Source organism: Pithys albifrons, chromosome 16 (genome assembly GCF_047495875.1).
Source record: "Pithys albifrons albifrons isolate INPA30051 chromosome 16, PitAlb_v1, whole genome shotgun sequence".
In the NCBI taxonomy this organism is placed as follows: domain Eukaryota; kingdom Metazoa; phylum Chordata; class Aves; order Passeriformes; family Thamnophilidae; genus Pithys; species Pithys albifrons.
The window spans coordinates 16,423,506-16,446,834 of record NC_092473.1 but is presented as its reverse complement, the minus strand read 5'-3'; the positions used below and the strand labels follow the sequence as shown (position 1 = coordinate 16,446,834).

At 53.6% G+C, this 23,329-nt stretch overlaps 1 protein-coding gene across 2 annotated transcripts in view; it reads right to left on the bottom strand.

Annotated features, from left to right (window-relative positions):
* PRKCB (protein kinase C beta) overlaps positions 1–23,317 on the bottom strand; it is a 97,385-nt gene extending 74,068 nt beyond the window's left edge. For both annotated transcript variants that reach the window (XM_071570778.1, XM_071570777.1), the window contains exons 1-2: positions 23,005–23,317; positions 22,454–22,485 (exon numbers count right to left, since the gene is read on the bottom strand). In XM_071570778.1, the coding sequence (XP_071426879.1) occupies positions 22,454–22,485; positions 23,005–23,177 (205 nt within the window). In that variant the 5' untranslated portion in view covers positions 23,178–23,317. The remainder of the gene's footprint in view (positions 1–22,453; positions 22,486–23,004) is intronic.
* Between the last annotated feature and the right edge of the window lie 12 nt (positions 23,318–23,329).

The window sequence follows — 23,329 nt, the reverse complement described above, 5'->3', positions numbered from 1 at the left end:
GCCCAGAGAAATCTCAGCTGGGCTAATGTGACTGAGGAACAATTCCTCTGGAACTGCTTGCTCTAAGTCCAGGATTTGGCCTACATAAAATCCCATCACTCCTCGAGCAAACTGCTGACATCCTTCCAGTGAGGAAGGAACATTCTGGATGGTATTTGTTAAAAAAAAAAAAAAAAGGCAAGAGCTTTGAGCATCACCTCCATCCTACGAATTACAGGCTGGCTAAAGGCCTCCCCTTCTGTACCTGCCACTGGTGCACCTGACAAAGGCATCAGTCCCTGTAGTGGCAGTTTTATAGAAAAATATCCCAAATATCAATTGATGCAATACTGGAAGGCAAAATACTCTCTATGGCAACCTGAAAGGTCTTAATTATCAATGCAGGTGGCAGAGCGAGCAGCCCCACACACACCGAGCTGGTAAACTGGGCTCTTGAGAGTGAGCACGAGTGAAAAAATCCCATTCAACTCCTTGAGAGTTCAGGCAGCACCTTCATTAGGGAAAGATATTCTTGAACTCCCTGAACCACCCCAAAAACTATTATATTTGTGACTTAAAATCCATCTGAGTGTATTAACTAGGAGGGAGCTGGGAGGAGAAGGAATGAAATCAGGTTTCCAACCCAAGAACGCCCGTTCCCGTAGCAACGGCAGCACCGCGCTGGTGCTGAGGACGGGAATGCTGCACCAGAGCCTGCCCTCACCCGGCACCCAGGGACACACAGCACCCACTGCACAGCACCCAGGGGGGCTGCAGAGTCACAGAATCCCACAGGATTGTTTGAGCTGGAAGGGACCTTAAAGCCCACCCAGTGCCACCCCCTGCCATGGCAGGGACACCTCCCACCAGCCCAGGGTGCTCCAAGCCCTGTCCAGCCTGGCCTTGGACACTCCCAGGGCTGGGGCAGCCACAGCTTCTCTGGGCACCTGTGCCAGGGCTTGCCCACCCTCACAGAGAACAATGTCTTCCCAACACCTAACCTACATCTTCCCTCTGAGTTTAAAACTGTTCCCCCTTGTCCCATCACCATCTGTCCATGTAGAAGTCTATGAGATAAAACATATCCCAGTCTTGCAGAAATCCCAGTGTACAAATCAGCTGTTTTTTAAAGACATGCTCTGATGGCTCAGAAAAAACAGAAGGGCCAGCAGCATCTGCAGGGAGGAGAAAGTGTTTAACCACCACTGAAACAGTAATTGTCTCCAGGGAAAAAGCATCCAGGTGGGGCACACATAAATCGAGAGTTACTGGTGTACAAACACTTCCTTTGGGAATTCTCAGCTCTCCAGTGAATTTCTGACCAGTCAGTAAGACAGCGCTTAGACATCATTATTTGTACAGACAACAACCAGAAGAAAAACCACCAATATTAATCTTCAGCAGAATCAGCCTGAAGCCAACTTCCAGCAGAAATTTGCTGAGTGACTCTGGAACAGAAAAAGCTCATTTTTAATTCCTCCCTGTGAGGGTGGTGAGGCCCTGGCACAGGTGCCCAGAGAAGCTGTGGCTGCCCCATCCCTGGGAGTGTTCAAGGCCACTTTGGATAGGGCTTGGAGCAACCTGGGATAGTGGAAGGCATCCCTGCCCATGCCATGTCCCCACCCAATGCCCTGCTTGGAACTTGATGGTCTGTAATGTCCCTTATAACCCAAACCATTCCACAACTTGGTAGCTTTCCTTCACCCAGCACTCCTATTCCTTGCAAACACTTTCCATGCAATTGTTTAAAAGATCCCAAGTTTGTGCCATGTAGGTTTGGGTACATCTGACTGCAGAGAGACAGGAACACAGTTCTGCTGAGCTCTGCACACACAGCACACCTGGGGAGACAACACCTCACCATCCCCCTTCAGCTGCCCATGAGGACCAGATGGAGGAGTCCAGGTTCTTACAGGAGCAGGTGAGTGCAAACCAGCCCAGCAGACTGAAGGCAGGAGAGATGCAGCAGAATTTCAGAGCTTCAGGCAGGTTCTAGTGATGCTGATTTGGAAGGGATAGATCCATCCCTGCATGCAACAGCATTACAGTACTATTGGCACAACCTTCATCGGTCCATTCCTTCTGCAGGAGGATGGCAAAAGACAGGCCCATGGAAAGCCCTGGCTCCACTCTGTCCATCCCTGATATATGACAGGTCTAGCAGAGCCCACGTGGGCTCACACACTGACATGCACCTTCATTAGAGGACATCCCTGAACCAGCATCTCCATGAAATCTGGGTTCCCACCTCAAAGCCCAGCCCCAAGGCTGGTGTTTTATACAACCCCAGACCATGTTCAGCAGATCAAGGGAGCTCCTTCTGCACACCCCCACACTTTCCATCAGAAAACACTCCCACAAATTTTATTACCAGCTTCTAGTAACAAGTCTGGAGCAAGGAATTCTTTAGGCAAAGGCTGGGGAGTGAGCCCCACTCCCACTCCATCCCGCGGCTCCTCAGCACCCAAGGGAACCATCCCGAGTGCTCCTCACCCCCACTCAAGAGGCTTCACCACAGCCCTTGCATCCTCCACCATATCAAGAGGCAGATGGAGCCTTCTCATGTCAAGGCAAAGACGGACCAAGTCAAAACAGAGCAGGATGGCTTTTCAAGGGCCTGATTGTGGGGAGGGTGCCAGTGCAGCTGCTGGGGATGACAGAACCAGGCAGCGTCCCCAGGGACACAGCTCAAGACAGCTCTTCCCTCACTCGAGTACAGAAGTGGGAGAGCAATTAGGAGGAACAGCAAGGAGCTTCTCCCCCTTCCACCTTCCCACTCGAACACCCCTCATCGTGCCGCAGTGCCGAGCGAGGCTCCCGCTGCAGCAGAGCCCCCTGTGCCCCTCCAGCCAACCCCAGCAGGGGCCCCTGATCCTTGGAGCAGTGTGAGATGACAGTCAGACACTTTGTGAGGGTGCAGCAGGGCCGGGCAGGCTGCTGGAGAGCCACCACTGCCAAGAGAGGAGCAGCTCCACCGCACCAGTAAAGGAGCTCCCCAGCCATGAGCTGGGCATCAGCACCACAACCAACAGTGCTTTTGAACCAAGCAAGTGCAGAGCAAAGGCTGCACAGCAGCACAGTGAGGTGGCAGAAGAGCACAGAACTGAGGAGGTGTGGAGCTCCTCAGGTACCAGCCGTCACCATACCCCTATGGAGAGGTACAGCCTTGGCTTACAAATCCTGAACTACCTTCACAGGAAACTTTATCACAACAGGGTCAGTCTAACTTGACCATGATGCCCCAGTTACGAAAGGAGGTGAACTCCATGGTACTGATGGGGAGGATGCAGGAGAACAGTGCTCCAGCATCAAAGAAAGAGGATGGACAGAGCCAGAAACTACACATGGCAGCAAGGAGATGCTGAGCACACCAGAGATCCCCTGTGAAGGGAAGGATCCTGACTGCTTGCCAGAGGAATACCAGGGGCTTCAAACCTTGGTCACTCGAGCAACCATGTGCCAGTAACTTCCCTTCTACAGCAGGATTTCAAAGAGCAAGACCAGAGAGTAGCCAGATGTGGGGGGTCCAGGCTTCACCGTGCTCCCCAACTGTGGCTGCTTGGCACTTTGTATGTGACCACCCAGCACAGCCACTGCTCCTGTCCCAAAAACTGCTCCCTGGAGCAAGAACAAGCAGGACCTTGCACAGGACACACTGTCACACCACAGCATTAGTGCTCAAGCCCCACCAGCCACAAAGCAAGACAAGTTCAGACTGGTTAGTGAGAACCTCCCAGCTCCACAAATAGCTTTGGGGAAGTGATACTACAGACAATGCTTCAGGGCACACACAGGGACTTCTTAAGGCACAGCTCCTGGCACTGGTCTGCTGCTGCAGCAGCTTCCTGCTCTCCCACAGGCAGTGGCAGGACCACAGACCCCAGGATCAGCAGTGCATGAGCTCAATGGGCAGCTCAGATCCCAAAGCCCTCCTCAAGCAACAGTGATGCAGGAAAACCAAGAGAAAGCGGAAGATGCTGTAGCTGCATCTCCTCCACCTCCAACTCAGTCCTCTTGTAGCTGCTCTGAGTGGAGCCTGGGCATGGCTTCCCCCAAAAACAGGTCCCCAGCACAGCCTGGCCATGGCTTCCCCCAAAACCAGGTCCCCAGCACAGCCTGGCCATGGCTTTCCCCCAAAACCAGGTCCCCAGCACAGCCTGGCCATGGCTTTCCCCCAAAACCAGGTCCCCAGCACAGCCTGGCCATGGCTTTCCCCCAGACCCATGTCCCCAGCACAGCCACAAAGTCATGAAGTTATCAGAAAACTGGAAGTGAGTAAGCACAGTAAACAACGGTCTAAGAATGCAACTAATTAAAACTATTCACTCAAGCCAGCATGTTCCAGCATACCCAGAATCCCCAAACAGAGCCAGTTGCACCAGTGGGATGCAGCACAGGATCCCAGTACACTGACTCCTGTCTCCTGCAGCAGACTGCATGAAGAGCAATTCCATCACACAGAGGTCAGGGCCTGTGTTCCTCACCAGACATCAGAAATGGGCTTTGAGAAGTTTAATTCAGCCTCATGACTGCAGAAGTCCTACTTAAGTTGGGGGAACACCTGAAGCCACCACCAATCCACCAAGGGGTTGTTGTACAAGACAGGACAAATTGGTGATTTGGAGGCAGCGAGTCAAACCAGCAACAGAAACGAGCTGGGACTCACCTCCAGGTCATGCAGGAACAGCAGGTCAGCCAAACAGCTCACTGACTAACACATTTACCCTCCCTTTCTCTTTTTCAGAAGTCAGAGTGCAGTTCACTGATCAAGACTAAGGAACCTCAAGGTCACACAGGTGGCTTATGGCAGATCCAAGCGTGTCGCAGATCCAAAAGCAATGCCTTAATCAGGACTGAGCAACTCCCAGAAACTGGGCACAACCTTAACACTTCAATGTCACTGACTGGTGCTGTTGTGTTATGGAAATGTTGAGCCAACAGATGCTGGGACATCAATTGCAGGGTGATACCCACAGGGACAGGACTGGAAAGCTCACAGGAGAACGTGTTGTGTTTGTGGGCGTCCCACAGGCACAGCAGCTGGAATAAGGCTGCTGTGCTCCTCCCCTGCCAGACACATAAAACAGGGAGACCTCTCACTGTGAACACAGAATCACTGAGGTTGGAAAAGCCCTCTGAGCCTGTCAAGTCCAACCACTCCCCCAGCACTGCCAAGCCCACCCCTAACCTATGGCCCCAAGTGCTTCATAGGCAGCAGAGTCAGGGCTGGACAACCCTTTTGGAGAAAGACATTGCTCCTAACATCACAAGATAAGTGCAGAAGGCACCTGCCATACCCCACTGATCACACAGGCTGTTGGGACAGCCCAGAGCTGCCTCTCAGCCCAAACCACCCTGCTCTGGAGCTTGGGAGAGCAGCAGAGAGAAAGCATTTGAATCACTAACTTAGATGACTAAAAAGCATTTAGTTAAACCCCCTCTGCTGCCAAGAGCATTTCCTTTATGTAGCTGAGATGGAAAATGAGCATGAAACCAAAGCCAGTCAGTGCAGTGGGCAGGGAGGGCAGCAGAGCCTGCTGTGGGCACTGGCTGGGGCAGCCAGCGATGCCACAGAACCCAGTGACGTACCCACCACAGCAGGGGAGAAGACAGATTTACAAGAATTCTGCAGCATTTTTTTGGCATTAAAACAGAAGAGATGCTGAAGACTTTATCCCTTGTCACCCTCCCAACCAAGTAAGGCAAACGAGATCCAAGCCCTTATAATGGATTTATTATTTAATACCAGTATGCAACCAGACCCAGCTCATGCTAACAAAGTTTGACAGAAGATAAGTAACTATCCAGCCACAAGCGCTGCAAGAATCACACCAGACAATTAAACAGCCCTTCCAAAAATAGCCTACCTGACCTGCTACCACTCCTGACTATCAATCCAGCTCTCCCTGCAGAGAAGCTGCTACAGTTGAGTCAAACCTCAAAATACTCCCTCAAAATAGAGCTGAACCGGTGCCGTGTCTGTAAATGATCCTCCCCTTCCTCAATTTAGATCACTCAGAAACCTGCACAGAGAGAAAAATCACTACGTGTCAAGGCAGAGCACAGACAGATACTGAAGGCAACAACAGCAGTGGAGGGAAGGCTGCAAACCCAGGCAGCAGCGAGAGGGAGCCCACAGGGAGGAGTGCCCAGGCATCAGCAGCACAAGGTCACTGGGGAGCTCAGAAGGGTTGGTAAGACATGAAGAGTTTGAAGCCTTGAAAGTTCATCTCTTGGTGCTTTCCATTAATTTTTATCTCCAATGCATGGGAATGCCATGCAGCACAGACTGGCTGCCTGTGTGGGCATGTGGGGCTCTGCCTGCACCCACTGGGCTGCCTCCCCCACAATCTCCCCCTTGGCTCTGCTGATTCCCAGCTCCTTCACAGGGTGCTGTTTCACACCGAGGAGCTGATCCTCAGCAACTGAGGATGAGGTGGGCTCTGTGCCACAGTGCCACAGGCTCCTTGTCTCAGGTTCTGTACCTCCACACTGCCTTACTTCACCCCAAAGCCTGCACACAGCCACACCTGCCTTGTGGCTCTAATGGAAACAGGGGAAGGCTGTGCCCAAGGAAGCACCCATGCTCCTGGTTTGAGAATCATAGAATGGTTTGGGTTGGAAGAGACCTTAAAGCTCATCCAGTTCCATCCCCTTCCACTAGATCATGTTGCTCAGAGCCCCATCCAACCTGGCCTTGAACACTTCCAGGAAGGACCACGCAGTGCCAGGTGCATGTTCATACTGGGCTGGCACAGCCTGCCACAGGCAGCATTCCTGGGGGAAGGCAGAGCATTCTGTGACAGTGAGCTAAACCACACAGGAAAAGGTTGTAACTGGGTATGGTGACACCAGAGAGGCTGGATGTCACCTCCCCCAGACACACAGGTGAGATACCCCATGGCCCAACAGAGGAGAATCCTCCATCAGTCACATAGTGCAAATAGCCTCAAAACAAAAGACCATTTCACCCACATTACACAAAGACCTAAATGAAGAATCTTTTGATTGAGGTTCATTTAAGCCCTTAGATTTTTTTTCACAGACTACATAATTCTCATTTCTCCACCAGTGGAAGTCACTTACAGGAGGTTACTCCACAGTTTCTGTGTTACTTCAGCACAGCCCTGCTTACAAAAGCTGGGCCTGGGCCCCAGAGCACCACCATGTGCCCTGGAAAGGGACCAGGGCCACTAAAACTGTCCTGCCAGGATGTGTCACCTCCCGTCCAGCTCACCAGCAGCAGGGGGGACACCAGGGCTGGCAGTTCCCAAAGCAGAGCCAGTAAGGCACAGCACAGGAGCCAGAGGCTTCATAGGAGACAAGCAGCATCCTGATCAGGCAGTTCCACACAGAACAGGGTAATTATCCCATCCGTCCTTCCCCCTCTGAAAACAGCCACACAGCAGCAGTGGGATGGTACAGACAAGCACAGCTGAGCTCTGCTCACATCAGGGAACAGCACATGGCATTACCAAGGAGCCCCAGTCTGGCCACGCAGAGGCTGGAGGTTCCTGCCAAAATTTGCTATCACCCAGTACAAACACGTGGATTTGAGTGTCTAAGCAGACTCCACCAACAGTCTGACTGTCCTTCCACAGCACCATCACACAGGCTGCCCTGCTCCCATCCCAGCTTGCTCCCTCCAGCAGCTCCTTCCCCCCACTGCCACAGAGCAGGCTGTTCACTGCACACCAACAGCATCAATAACAGAGGAAAAGTGGGGTTTTATCCAGGACATCACAAACTGCCACTCTTCTGAGTATTTCAGCACAGGTTTGCACAGTCTCACTGGGCACGAGCATCACTCCCTGCACTGGCATCAGCAGCCCCCAGTGCCCCCAGCTGGCTCTGCCAGAGGACCCACACAGCTCCTGCTCCCACCAACCCCACGAGCCCCAGCAATTAAGCTGCTCCTTTCAGTGTAATGGCTTGGCAGGGCCTGGACAGTGCATGAAACCTGAGCAGGACAAGACCCGAATGTGCAATACCCCGATCAAAGGCACAGCTGTCCTGACAGGCAGCCACCTCCCACAGCCACTGCAGAACAATTAGGAGCCCAACCATCTCCACAGCAGCAGAAGATGAGATATGAGCTCTTCATTAGACATCCACTGGCCCTGGCTCATTAGAGGAAAAGTACATCAAAACCAGTGGCAAATAAACCGTGATTTAAACATAAGCAGCAATATCCACATGTAGGCACCTCCAGTCCTAAAATACCAGGTGATTCCACAGCTCCAGCATTCCCAGCACACAGGCACATGTCTGTCAGCACTTCTACACTTCAGGATCACAGACCTGCCCCAGAAATGTTTTGACTAAGAGAAACTGTTTGCCCCCAGCTCTCCTGAAAGCTTGGTTTTAGCCTTGTAATAAATGGATGGGTGACAACAGCTCCCCACAATCCACAGGATGTTCTAACAGCAGATCATGATCCTGAGAGTGGCCATCCCAATGCAGGTGCCCTGTGGGGCCAAGCCACAGCACCTCTGGTCTGGCTCCAGCCCACCAGCACTTTTGTTTCCTAAACTGTCATTCCTAAAGCCAGAAGCTTTAGCACCCCGTGCAAGTCAGCAGGAGCTGCCAGCTATTATTTTAGGAGTCTCCATATGGACCCACTGCAGCATCTTGCCACTCTAATTTAGGGCACAGGCTGACGGGGAAGGGATGCTGCTTCCACCCCCAGGGGATGTTGGGCTTGGAGAACCTTCCAGTCCCTAAAGGGGCTCCAGGAGAGCTGGAAAGTGTCTTTGGCAGCTGTGGCTTCCCCATCCCTGGAAGTGTTCAAGGCCATGTTGGACAGAGCTTGGAGCTGCCTGGTCTAGTGAAAGGTGTTCCTGCCAGGGGGTGGAACTGGGGGGTCTTTATGGTCCCTTCCAACCCAGCCAGCACCACCATCCAACCAGTCCCACAGCATTTTCCTGAGTGTCCCAGCATGGGGCAAGCAGAGCAGCCCAGGCTGGGAGCCTTGTGCTTATGCCTTCAGAAGGGACCAGATGGGCCATGTTATTTTGAACCCTCTCTAAGTGCTGACACAACACTGCTCCCTCACATGACTGTCCTCCTGCTTTTTAAAGAAGTTTTCTTGTTTCGCTCTGACATGGTGGAAGCAAAATTACAGTGAGGGCAGCAGTGATAAGGGAGGAACTTGGTGCAGAGCCCGAGGCATCCGATTCAGGAATAAGATAAGTCACCAAGCCACAGAGCGAGGAAGGAGCCCCTGGTCCTGGGGGGAGGCAGGGCAGCCCCTCCACCCACAGCAGAAAATGCTTGCTGTCCCCAAGCTCCCAGGGAGCAGGAAGAGGTCCAGAAAAGGGTAGGACAACCACAAGTTGGTTGTGTAGTAGAGCATCCAGCAGTCAGTCAGCAGGTACCTGCTGGAGTGGTATTCCTTCCCAAGAATCCCAGCCTTATAATTTCTGCAATTAAAAAGGGAGTTCTTCTACCATGAGCTAAAATAGAAGTTTTTGTCACAAATTACCAGCTTTCACTCCCCTCATACCTGAGCTTGAACTGAAACTTAAATGGAAATTTACAGGAGAATGAGAAAGTGAGTCAGCCTGCCCTTCCAACAGGCATTTATTTTCATCCTTTTGGACTCAGTTAATAGTAACAGCAGAGAAATTAAGTTGATTCCAAATTTATAAAGCCCAGAAGAGGGGAGGAGGTTTGGAAGGAACTCCACCACACCAGGGACCATTGGCAGCAACAGAACTTACTGCTGGCCAGGGATGCTGTGCTGCAGCTCCTGTGCCCACCCCAGCAGGCACTGTGGGATACAGGCAGGGCTGCCTGCTCAGTCCCACCCTGTGGGACCTGCCTCCAGGCAGGAGGTGCTGCAGTGTGTTACCTCACCCAGGGTAGCCCATTTTTCCCACCCACACAAGCAAGCCATGCTCACACCACCCTGAGAAAGGGCTAAAATGACCTAAAAGATAAATAAGCCTCTTGCCTCACAACCTGTTTGGTCAAACTGTAGCCAAGTGAAGGCAGAGGGACAAGTCTTCAAAAGCCTGGCACAGAGTCCAAAACAGCCAGAGATTTACAACTTCTGTTTGGGAAAGGAACAGCAACCACTTGAGGTGAAACCTTCAATGAAAGCAAAGCAATCCTCCCAGGATGCGGAGCAGGACCCAGGCAGGATGAGGAGGTGCTCGCCAGGAGAACCAGCCCCAGGTGAGCAGAGGGCCAGGGACAGCCTGTGAGGCCCCTGCCCATGGCACATCACTGCAGAAATGGTTGCTCCTGCCCAACATAAACCCTGGTGGCAGAGCTGCTGCCCTCAAACACCCAACCAGCACTGCTCTCACCTCTTGGGCAACACCGATGTGGAGTCTGGAGCAAGAGCCAGCCCGAGGGCACGGAGGCTTGTTCTGATTTTGCATGTGTGCAAGCTGACAATGTAGAAGAAACAAACAAAGAAAAAAGTGTCCAAAATACATTCCAAAGTGCTCAGAATCCATTTCAGAGCACCTTACAAGCAGCAGCAGAGCCGAGGTTCAGGAGACACACTGCAAAGCTTCCTACCTCACTATGTGTCTCCTGGGTATTCAGGTCAAGAGAGGGGCTGCTGGTGGAGCAGAAAAATCCTTTTAGGTATATAATAAAGGAGAATTTAATTGTGCTCCAAGATGGGAAGACACAAGCCATTTGTCATGCAGGATTTGCTGACAGGACATGTCCACAGTCCAGTCCAGCCCTTGCCTCCCTCGCTGTGGAGCGAGAGCTGCAAACAAAGGAACTCAAACCCCAAGTGTTTGGTACCAAGACAGATATTCACCCAGTTGCAGAGAAAGAAGAAATCTGAACTACAGTTTAAAGTTATTTTAGAAAAATTCTCCACAAGGGTTCAGCACCCAACCAAAATGCAAATCACCATCACAGCTTCCTGAGCAAATGAGCTATTGCTGCATTTTTTCCAGTCCGGCAGCATCTTACTCTGAAGATCTAATAGCAGCCCTACTGAGCAGCAGCTAATTAAAGCCTTTCCTCCTGCCAAAACCCCAGATTCAGAATCTCTAAATGACCCAGTAAGTGAGACTTTTTCCACCTCAGAAGCCCTGGGAGACACCAGGTCAGCAGCTCTGTCCTTGCCACTGCTGTGGCTGCAGATGGGCTGTGCCCTCCCTGCCAATGGCACCTCAGACAGAGGTACCACGGACTGACTCCTGCTCCTCTTACAGACCCACAAGCCTCATTTCCAGAAGGCTCTGGCCCTGAGGCACCTCTCCACTAGGACAAGAGAGTAAGACAAATTTGGAAGTTAATGGACTGAGCTATTGGAGACGGTCCTTAGACACATGATCACACAAATGTGAATTAGTTCAGTTTTAGAGCCATTCCTGGGGCAGAAACCAGCAGAATCTCCTGTGACAGGTTGTGGGGGGGAAGACAGGTCCTGTTCAGCTCTTCTTCCCCTTGCACACAGGGATGTCCCCTCTTGGCAGCTCTACATCCTCAGAAATCCATTGGCAATTACAGCTGTTGCATGAAAGGGCACCTGGCTCCAATTAGACCCACACCAAAAGGCAAATTATTCCATCAAACTCTTCAGAAACCAAGTGAACATGGAGATGCCAACAACTCCCTCATCAAGGCTGGTTTCCCAAGGCACCCCTTCAAAAATCCAGAACAGGCAACAGCAAAGCCTCTACCAAAGCCCATCTCCCCCATCGTGACACAGGGAAGGTGTCGAGCTCTGGATAGTCTATAAATAACCATTTGGGGGATTATTTCAAACTGTGCCTAAATCTTCCAGGTGACAATACACTGACTTATCCTGAGAGACAGCAACTGCTGGGGACAGAGGGGCTCCCTCACTGTCCCCAAGACTGCGCTGGCACATGGGCATGGCCTGGCACACCTCCTGCTCCGTGGTGGGGACAGGGCATCTGTCTTGGACAGCGGGGACACAGATGCACCAGTTTTATCCCTCAGGCAGCCTTCCTCCTCTTGGCTACTCAGTTACAGGCAGGTTATGGAGTATTGCCAAATATTTTTCCCAAACTAAGTTGAAATTGAAATATTTAGGGTATTAATGCAAAAAAAGAAAAAACCTAATCCCAAATTACTCAGCCTCTTGGGGCAGGCACAGTATTAAGAACCTTGACAAGCACCATCATTTTGCTTACAAGGCAAGTGCTAACAGTCCCCACCAAGTAGAAAAGGAAGCTGTAACCATCTCTGAATCAGCCTCTCCAAACCACGGTGCTGAGAAAGGCAACAGATCTGGAGACACAGTAAATAATGACTTTGCACTGCGTCAGGAGCTAATCCACTCAGTGATGCAAATGAAATTCGTGGGCCACTTCCCCCTCACTCCGGCTTCTCACTGATATTATAAAACAATCTTTGCACTGACTCCTGACTTCATTGCTATGTCACCACTGAAGCTGCATGAAGCCATTCAGAAGAGCCAGGACGACTTTCACTCCTCTTCACAACCTCACTCTCTCATTCTTCTGCTGTAATTGGAAATCATGAAAATGCATTTGTTCATGTGCTCAGAGTGTCAGCTATTGAACGTGCTTCTTCTCTCTCTTCAGACCAGCAGAATAAAGGTATTTAACTGTTCCCCCCGAAGGTGAAGCTATTACTGCTGCATCCCTTTGGATGGCAACAAAAGCTTGGGAGGAATCAACCAGCAGGATCAGGGGGACGCACCAGCGTCACAGCGCGAGGAAGAGGAGGAGCAGCTGAAGGCTGAGATTTAGACATCAGAATCTCTTTTAGCTTCCCTGCTGCTGACTAAATATCAAATGTAGGAAGACGGAATCAGAACTACAAGAGACTGAAGATTTTAAACATAGCATCATAGAATCCCAGAATAGTTCAGACTGGAAGGGATCTTAAAACTCATCTCGTTCCAACTCCCTGCCATGGCAGGGACACCTCCCACCAGCCCAGGCTGCTCTGAGCCCTGTCCAACCTGGCCTTGGACACTCCCAGGGATGGGGCAGCCACAGCTTCTCTGGGCACCTGTGCCAGGGCCTGCCCACCCTCACAGGGAACAATCACTCCACAATATCCCATCCAACCCTGCCCCCTGGAAGTGGGAAGCCATTCCTCCTTGCCCTGTCTCTTGTCCAAAGTCCCTCTCCAGCTCTTCTGGAGCCTCTTTAGGCACTGGAAGGGCTCTAAGGGTCTCCCGAGAGCTTTCTTTTCTCCAGGTGAAACCCCCCCAGCTCTCCCAGCCTGGCTCCAGAGCAGAGGGGCTCCAGCCCTTGGAGCACCTCCATGGATTCACTCCAGCAGATCCATGTCCACAGACACGTGTCCCCACTAACAGCAGAGGCAGAGCCACCCTGAGCAGGCAGCACCTGCTCCTGCCCAGCAGCTCCCAGGATCTCCCTGCAGAGACACCAGTTATGTCCTCATTTTCCAAACCACCCTCCAAAAAACATGCACTTCTTATCTCCTGCTCAGAGACAGAAAGCTTCCCTTGTTTCAAGGATTGCTCTGGGGAGGCAGCTGCTACCCAAAGAGGAAAGCTCCAGTAGAATGACTCTTTGGAAAAATCCAGATTTAAGTGGATGCAAAGAGCCAATTTACAAGGAGCTGGGCCATAATGAGCCTCAGGTTTGCATATCCAGTAATTTCCATGTACTGGAGCCTATTAATATTGGATCTTTTGGCAGGCAGTGGCTTGTCCAGCTCGGATTAGCAGCAAGTATATTCTGCTTGTCAGATTTAAACAAGATGTATAAATCTGGCACAAAAGCAAGACCAAATATGGAAGTAAATTATTTAAACTGACACGATGTAACTCAGAAGTGTTGGGCACTCAGCAGTCAGTGCCCATCAGCTGGGGCAGACGGGCTCCTGCTCTGGGCCACAGGAGTTAAATTCTGAAAGCAAGAGGTAAACAAGGTCACCTGTGCTCACCCCAAACACTCTCTGATTCCAGCATCATGCTGGATTGGATTTTTGGTTTTTTTCCACATGATGAGAAGAGCAGAATGGCTATAAACAGCTGAGGAAGTCAGCCCAAAAATCCCTCAAAAGCAAACAGCTTGAGCAGAGCTGCAACAGTGCCCCAGGTCAGTGCTGTGGCACAGAGCCTGGGCCAGGCAGCCAGGGGGGTTGTGCCAGCCCGTGCCCCCTCCCCAGCCCTGATACACTGCAGGCAGCTCAGCCAGGCAAAGAGTCACCACTTCGTCTAAGCAGCGTTTATCAGCAGCCAGAGCAGAGCAGCGAGTGCCCAGCCCGGGTGTGCCCAGCCCGGGCAGCTTCCAGGAGAGAGGCTTTCCATGAACACCGAGAGAAGAGACCTCACTCCCAGGAGCCTCTCTGCAGGAGGGTGACACCGAGCCCCGTGCCCGTCGGTGCCCAGGGGGACACCGAGCCCCGTGCCCGTCGGTGCCCAGGGGGGTCACCGAGCCCCGTGCCCGTCGGTGCCCAGGGGGGTCACCGAGCCCCGTGCCCGTCGGTGCCCAGGGGGGTCACCGAGCCCCGTGCCCGTCGGTGCCCAGGGGGGTCACCGAGCCCCGTGCCCGTCGGTGCCCAGGGGGGTCACCGAGCCCCGTGCCCGTCGGTGCCCAGGGGGGTCACCGAGCCCCGTGCCCGTCGGTGCCCAGGGGGACACCGAGCCCCGTGCCCGTCGGTGCCCAGGGGGACACCGAGCCCCGTGCCCGTCGGTGCCCAGGGGGACACCGAGCCCCGTGCCCGTCGGTGCCCAGGGGGACACCGAGCCCCGTGCCCGTCGGTGCCAGCCCTGCAGCGCAGCCCCAGGAGACCCTCCCGCAGCGGTTCCTGCTGCAGAGCAGGATGTGGCCAGAGCGTGCCCAGCAGCTGCCGGGTGAGCAGCAGCTCCATCTGCACCGCCAGGCTGCGGGAGCAGAGTTGTCATGTCTCATGAAACGCATTTCCTTTCACAGGGAACCAGCTCAGCTGTCGGAAGCAATGGCAAGGGCTGACTTACTGCATCAAGAGGGACCTTGGGAGGGCTCACAGTGCCTCCTCTCCTATCAATGAACAGGAATAATCCTGAACAGGAGAACAAGGAATGTTGCTGGCAAGTTCTTAATTACACAGACTTCAGGTACCTACTCATCAGTAGGACATTGTAATTTATTTTTCCAGGGGAGACCTGTCTAAGAACAGCCTACATCCAGGTAATCAGAACAGAACAGGACTGACCACAGGAAAGCCACACAAGCCACCTCCAAGCAGGAGGAAGCTGCTTGATCAGATCCATCCCTTCAGCTGGTGCAGTCAAGCCTTGGCCACACACAGGGGAGGACATGCTTGGGGTGCCCAGAGCAGGAGCTCCCAGGGCACAGCTTCCCATTACCCCACAGGCACTCCAGGAGCTGCAGCAGCTGCTCCCCACAGTCCTCAGCTCCTTGGAATGAGACACAGAGGGAACAGCATTCCCTGGGACAGACCCTACAGCTGCTGTCCCACATGGTGCCCACAGGGATCCTGATCACCACAGTAAATCCAGCCAAGCCCTCAGCTGCCTCTGCCCCTGCACAGCCCTGGATGCAGCTCAGCAGGAGCAGGTAATGGCTGGGAATGCTGCCTCCCCTTCCAGGGAACAGTTACAGCCAGCACAGACACCTCTGGGAATCGCTTCTGCCTAACACAAGCATTTGGCTGCTACCGAGCACCACACCACTGGAGCTTTCCTCCCATCTCCCCACCCCTCCTGGGGCTTTTGTGCAAGAGCTGCCTTCCTGGTGCTGGCTGCAGGACAGGACCAGCCAGGGTCACCCTCTCCCCTGCTCTGCTGGGACAGCAGCCCCTGTGCCAGAGGAGCAGCCCCTGATAGGGCTGAAGAGCTACAGAGAGATTTTCATCTTAATCCACTGGGTCAGTGTCTGGAAAACCCAGGCATTTACTGTGTCATTTTACATCTCTGATGTTCCTATCACCTCTTGGCCTCCAGAGACTCCTGGCCAAGGCACAGAGGCCACCACCACCAGCCCAGCCCCAGATGGATGCATGGTGGGGTTGGCTCAGAGCAGGAGAACAGCAGCCCACAGCTGTCCATTCCCTGGGGAATGTGAAACCCAGGGGGCAGCCCTTGTTTCTATCACACTCGGGTCCAGATGGCCCAGCCCCACATCTCTGTTCAGGTACCAGATGTGAGCACCCCAGGGAGCCCTTGCAGGATCCCACTCCAAGGAGTGCAGTGGCTTTGGTTTCTGGAGATGGGAGAACACCACCCCAGGGGATGAACAAGCCCTTGGCCAGATTTCATTTCCTACAGCACACCTGAAAAGCCTGGAGGGGCTCTGGAGTGCTCCATCCTCTCCCTGCCTGCTCCCCTCACCCAGCTAAGGGGGACAGCACACAAGGCAACCCCAGAGCATGGCAACAGCAACCCAAGGCTGCACCCAGGATTCCCACACAAGGACTCTTGCTTCCCTGATTTTGTTTTACTGCCTTTTCCAAAGGTTTATTCACAGCAGCCCTCGAAGAGCACGAGGAACACACTGCCCAAAGACCTGCGATTACTCCTCCCCTATAGGGAGCTTCTTACTCACCTTTTCTAAACAGCTCCAGTTTATGGACTTGCAGAACAATGATTCATGAAGCCACACTGGAGGGATTAATTGCTCCTTCCACCACACTCTGTGCTGCCCTTTGGGACTGAGCTGGACCACAGGCACACAAAGGCAGCCAGCCCACGGTGGGGTCCAGCAGGTCCACAGCTCTGTTAACACAGAGCACTAATCCATTCACAGCTGGCTTCTGCAGGAAAAATCCACCCAAACACTTCTGAGCGAAATCCCATCCCACCCACCAATATAAACATCCCCTCTCATTAGCACACAGCTCCAATCCAGACCAGGGAACGGCACTTTCACCTTCCCCTCCTGATTGCACCCACGTTACAACAACGTGTTTCAAGCAGTTCTGCCCTTGTCTAAATTATGGGCACAGCTAGAAGTTAATTTCTTAGTCACTGTGCTCATGCTGGTAGGTCCAATGGGGGCCTGGACAGCCTTGAGAAGCCTCTCCAGCCTTTTTAGGTTTTTGTCTGTTGCGCTGCCAGGCAGGAGGAGCCGCCGCACTGGCTGGGAGGGAGGGAGGGCAGCACCCACCACAAGGGCTTGTGCAACTCCTCTGCCTCAAGTTCCTACACAGAACCCCAGCAGTCAACAGAATTCACACCAAGTTTTGGGAGGAGATTCAACCCCACCTCCTGTTCCACAGCAGACACCAAACCCTCAAGGTTTTGCTCTGTTTCGCAGCATCTTCTGCTGGTGCCAAGACAGGCGAGTGTCCGCCCACACCTTGCTGCAAGTGAGGATGCCCTACACACCCCTCCAGCAGCCCGTGTGCTGCAGGGATTTGTAGGATCATGTGTGTGTGAGTGAGCAGAAATGCCTGCACTGTTTGCTGAGAAGTCTCCTTAGAGACAGCCCAGGCATTAAACTCCCCTGGAAGATGCAATAGTTGGGAGAATAATTGTGGCAGAGGCTCATACACTGGGCTGGTCTAACCTCTGCAGTGGAGTCAGAGTTGACAGGCACCAGGGAGATGCTCTGCAAACCCTCCTGCCACCCCCAAAGCACCCATGCCCCCCAGGCCAGCTCTGAGCCCCTGTGCCCAGCTCCCTTCTGCCAACACCGTTAGCAACGGGTACCCCGGGAAGGAAACAGACCACCCATTATCCGAGCCCCAGATCACTTTAGGATGACAGCTATCTCCGGAGATAAGAAACAAGAATCTACCCTGCTAACAGCAGAGGGGGAGGGCAAGAGAAACCACTTCCACTGAGAGACTCAAGCGAGCCCTTCTGTGCTGCAAGGGGACACTGATGGGGCTGAACATATCGAGTGGTCCCTGCTGAGCCCGACGGCCCAGTCCTGGTACTGCAGGAGGCTTGTGCAGGTCCAGATTTCCCCAGGAAAGATCTCCTTCCAAAACAGATCTCCCTTCCCAGCCCCTCCCCTGAGCCTCAGGTATCCAGCCTGGGAAAGTGCAGGATTAGGGAAGCCAGCTCAGGTGACAGGCTTAAAAGCAGCCTGGGAAGGAGCCTGATCCTCAGCCCCCCATGTGAAGGGGCACATCTCCCCATGTTCCCTGTCAGCTCTGTTTGCACTCAGTTGTGCAGAACCACAGCCCATCTGTGCAGTGCTGGGCCCAGACCCACTTCCCCTTTCTCTGTGCACCTGCCCCGTGGCGCTGCCCCGACACCGGGCACGGGGCGGCTCCGGCACCGCCAACGGCGCTACCAGCGCACGGCACACAGAAACCCTCCCAAATCATGTTTCCAATTCCTGCAGCATTATATAATTAGCATCATTTGTGTTGCAAAAGTAATTGCAGTAACATTTTTAATTAGTCTATTTGAACACTAACATTTCTCCAGTGTGCGTAATATGTTGACACGAAATTACTGGGTTTGAGGCGACTCTGAATGATTGGAGTTTGTTTTGCTTTTGTTTCTTACTTGCTTAATGCAGTCAAGAAGAGCCAGCAGTGCAGGGGGACAAGCCCAGCCCACAGCACACAGTGGAGAGCGAAGTGTGATGGGTTTCACTTCCGTTTGGAGGGCAGAAGTGGGAGGAAGGGAGGGTGGGTTGTGCAGGCTGAGAGCAAGAAATACTTGCTTGAAAGGTAAGACCTGAGTGACATTTCCCAGCTGCTCAGTTTTGGTCTCAGATGTTGAATCATGAAAACACAACACAAAACAAGAGCGCTGGCCTTGGAGGACGGGAGAGGAAAAGCTGGAGGGAGGAATTCTATTTGGTATGAAGTTTAGAAAGATTTAATCTCAAGCGTATCTTTGCTTACCGAGTCATAACCAGGGGCAAGAAGTAAACATTCTTCTCAGAAAAGTTACTGCATGAAATCCAAGCACCCATTACCAAATGATGCCTTTTTTCTCCCCCTTCTCTCAACGAATCAAGATTCTCCTTTCCAAGATCTTTTCTACTTTGTACATGTGAAAGTGGCAATAACAGATGCAGGTTATTTTTTGCTCCCAGCTGTGAATCACATGAGATGGCTCCTCACCTCTGTGGGAACACCTCTGCCCAGGTCCCCTGGGTGAGAACCCAGCCACAGCAACCCCAGGCTGAACAAACCCAGCTCCTGGAGCCCCTGTCCCCCTCACCAACCCTCCAACACAGCCAGTACCCCGATCCACAGAGGGACCTAGAGCTGCTTGGACAACAGGAGAAAAGGACTCTGAGGATGCCAAGCAGGGAAACATGAGCAGCAAAGACAAAGCTGCCAGTTCCCAGAAGCAGCACATTCCGAGAATGAGAGCAAGAACTTTGCTCTTGACAGCTCTCAAGGCAGTTCCCTTTCCTTTACCATTCTCACAGCACTTCCTACATCAGGAGAACCAAGACAAAGCCACTGGCTGTGACTGGCCACACATTCCCTCCCCAGGACAGGCTGCAGACACCAAGGGGCTGCTCTCTCCCTCCTCATGCATTCCCTGCTAATGGAATTGGACAGATGGATCCCAAAACCCAGGAAGGGGAGAACACGTACACCCCCTTCCCTTTGTTATTGACAAGTTCATACACCTTGTGGCTACAGCAGGTCGTTACAGCAGGGCCAGAAAGCCCCTCTGTGCCACAGGACAGCCCATCTTCTGGGCAGCTCCAGGCACATCCTCTGCACTGCAGCCTTCCAACACCCACAACATATCGATATTTTCTGTTAAACTGTGAGCACCAACCCCTCTCCTGGGCTGCCTGTGCACAGAACGCCCCTGCCCACACCAAAAGGTTTTCTGGCTGAGGAGAGGGATGTTGGCCCATGAAGTCTTCAGATGCACATGAGGATAAGGAGGAGATTGCATAGGAGGATAAGAAGCAGATTAGCAGGCAATTAAGTGGCATTTGTGGTATCCATTAGTATTTCAAGCTACAAAGAGTCAGTTTCTGCTAACTTCCTGCCAAAAGTCACAAGTAATGAGCTAATTAACAATCTAATTATTGCAAATGCCCTAGAAAGAAATCAGGGCACAGGTGAAAACCTACTTAAAGCAGCACAGCAGTAGAACAGCTGAGAAACCAGACAGGCATGTGCCTCAGCTGCATCTCCAGCCTTCCCACGAACAATGGGATAAGATACTCAGAGAAGTTGTTAAAGTTGTATTAAAGCTGCCTTCAGTAAAGGCAGAGCTAGACCCCACCATCAGAGCTTACTGCCAGCCCCACGGGGCTGAAGAACCCCTAAACAAAAGCCAGCCCTGGGGACTTCTGCTTCCATATCAATATTTACCAAGTCCAACAGCAGCTGCAGCACAACCTGTGGGGCACAAACCCAAAGCTGGTGGTACTCATGTGCCTCTGTGCACCCACAGCTCTGGTGGAACAGCCTGACCCATGGGCACACTGCCAGAGCCCTGGCACCCTGAGTTCTGCCTCCCACCACAGAAGGGCTGCACCCCCCAGGGTAGCTGTGATCCCAGAGCAGATGGCAGCAGGAGCTTCCCAAGCTGGGAGTTCTGCAGGGATACACAGCACGTTCTCCATCACAGGGCACCAGCTGCTCCATGCCCTCACTGAGATGGGCATCACCCCCCCCCCCCCCAGCTGCCTCTCCAGTGGGAGCACTTTCACCTGGGCCCCTCAGCACCTCGCAGAAGGGATGTCTGAAAATCCACAGATCACCAGTTTTGGGAAGGTAAAGACTGGGCTGTTCTACAGACCCAAATCTGCAAAACTTCCTATTGCAGAGTAAGGTGGTTTTCATGTCTATAATACCAGAATAACCTGGAAAGTGGTTTTTCAAGGGAGCAGGGGATGTCCCAGACCAGTAACACACCCTTGGAGACATGACAGCACAGAGGGCTCTTGGCAATGCTACTGGTACCACTGCAGCCTCACAAGGGCTCCTGTCCCACACCCCAGGGACGGGACTGCTCTGTTCAACATCTGCTAATGGGGGGAAGTTCCCTCCACCCGTGCATTGGCAATTCTTCAGAGCCCACCCTCTGGCTTCACACTGAGGACTGATTTGATGCTGGTTACAAACACTTAAGGACAAACCTTGAAGCAAGAGCACAGTTACAGGTTTGGATAATAGTTCCTGACAGCTGGATGAGACTTGGAAAGGCTCCAGTTATCCAGCCTGGATGCTATAGGTAGAACTGAGCAAAGCTCTAGAAATAATGCAGGAAACCCCTGACCTGTCAGCACATGGTCCCCACCAGATTCTCCAGCACACTCCACATTTCAGGGACATTGTGTCTGCACAAATATGCCTGCACCATAAGGAAAGCCAGGGAATTAACAGCCAGGTAAACCTAGGAAGACCCACAAACCTCCTCTCAGTAACATGACTGAACTGTCCATGTGTGAAACCTCAGGTACCAGGGGAAGCTGTGACCTTGAGAAACAGCCCTAGGACATGTTTTAGTCTCCATATCCACTTTGCTCTGCTTGCCAACACCTGCCCAGGCCTTCAGGTGGGGGTTTGGGAGGCAGCAGTAAAAAGGCTTTAGTATTTTAAGGTTATGCTCCTAAGGCAAGTGTTAAGGATGAGTAGCAGCATCATTTAAATTGAATTAGACTTACAATGCTTGTACAAGCAACTGCAGAGATGCTCCTGAGAGCTCCTGCCCGCAGGTACAGCTGCCCCCCAAGACAGAGCCCTCCTGCCCGCAGGTACAGCTGCCCCCCGAGACAGAGCCCTCCTGCCCGCAGGTACAGCTGCCCCCCGAGACCTGAACCCACCGTGGCACCTCGAGCTTGGAGCTGGTGCCACAGCACAACACAAACAGCTGCCAGGAGGAGCAGTACTGGAGATATTAGAACTCTATAGCAGGGTTGTTTCCATGCTAAGTACCTCCACCTGGGATTCAGCCACCCACCAAAACAACCCTCTGTCCCAAATAGTCACAAGAGCAAACGCTCATTGCCAGCAGCTGCAAGCCCCAGCCCAATTCGAACCCCACACAGGTGGGACCCACAGGGCAGGATTAGCTGCAAGCAGGAACAGCCCACAGCTAGGCTGGCAACAAGAGCCATAACGCCTGGCTAATTCATCCAAATTTCCCGAGAGGACATGACAAATCCCTGAAGAACCTCTTCAGAATCCCAGCATTATCAGAACAAGGAATTCTGGTCATAGTAACCCGGCTACTGCAAGATATTTTGTTGTAAAGCCTCATTTCTTTCCCCAGCAACACAACTAAGCCATTCAAGTCCTCGCAGGCTGCGCAGTTCCAGCCCAGAGTAGCCCTCACCCAACCCGTTTGCCACCCAAACACATGTTTTCCTGCTAAGTACATTAAAAACAAACTCCCCTCTGCCTTTTTAGGGGGATTTAGCCGAAGTCCTGGGTGCTTATCTCTGCTAACGAAACCCGACCGGCTTAGAGGCACCGACCAGTTGCTCGGTTGATTAAAAAAATGACTAAGCTGCTTGCCCGGTGCTGCGGGGATGGATGCTCGGGGACGGCCGCGGGGATGCTGCCCGCGGCCCCGGGGGACCTTCCCGGGGGGCGGACACGGTGTGTGGGCCCCTCACCGCCCCGGCAGCGCCACACTCACCTTGACACTGGAAGCCCTGTTTGCCGAAGCCCCTGCGGAGAGAGAGGCGGAATGAGACACCGGCCCCGGCGCCGCGGCGGGAGGAGCGGGGAGCCAGGGGCAGCAGCCACCGGGGGGACCGGGATGGGATGCGGGGACAGCGGGCACCGGGGGGACCGGGATGGGATGCGGGGACAGCGGGCACCGGGGGGACCGGGATGGGATGCGGGGACAGCGGGCACCGGGGGGACCGGGATGGGATGCGGGGACAGCGGCCACCGGGGGGACCGGGATGGGATGCGGGGACAGCGGCCACCGGGGGGACCGGGATGGGATGCGGGGACAGCGGCCACCGGGGGGACCGGGATGGGATGCGGGGACAGCGGCCACCGGGGGGACCGGGATGGGATGCGGGGGGACGAGGGTGGACGGGACGGAAGGGGAGGGGGTGCCGAAGGAGGGCGCGGCTGAGCCCCACCGAGCCGGACGGGGACGGGTGTCCCAGCGAGCCGGGCGTCCCGGAGCGGGACAGGGGTCCCGAAGGGGATGCGGCGAGGTCCCGGGGGGCTCACCAGATGAAGTCGGTGCAGTGGCTGCAGAAGGTGGGCTGCTTGAAGAACCGCGCTGTGAACTTGTGGTTCTTCACCTCGTGCACGTTCTTCTGCCGCAGGGCGCCCTTGCGGGCGAAGCGCACCGGGCCCTCCTCGCCCTCGGGGGCCGGCGCTGCCGCCGGCGGCTCGGCCATGCTGTGCGGGTGCTGCCGGCCGCCGGCCCGGCCTGGCTCGGCTCGGCTCGGTCTGTCGGTGTGTCTGTCGCTCGGTCGGGGCCGCGCTCGGAGCCGCTGCCCGCAGCTGGAGGGGTCGGACACGCTCCCGCCGAGGCCACGCCCCCTCATCT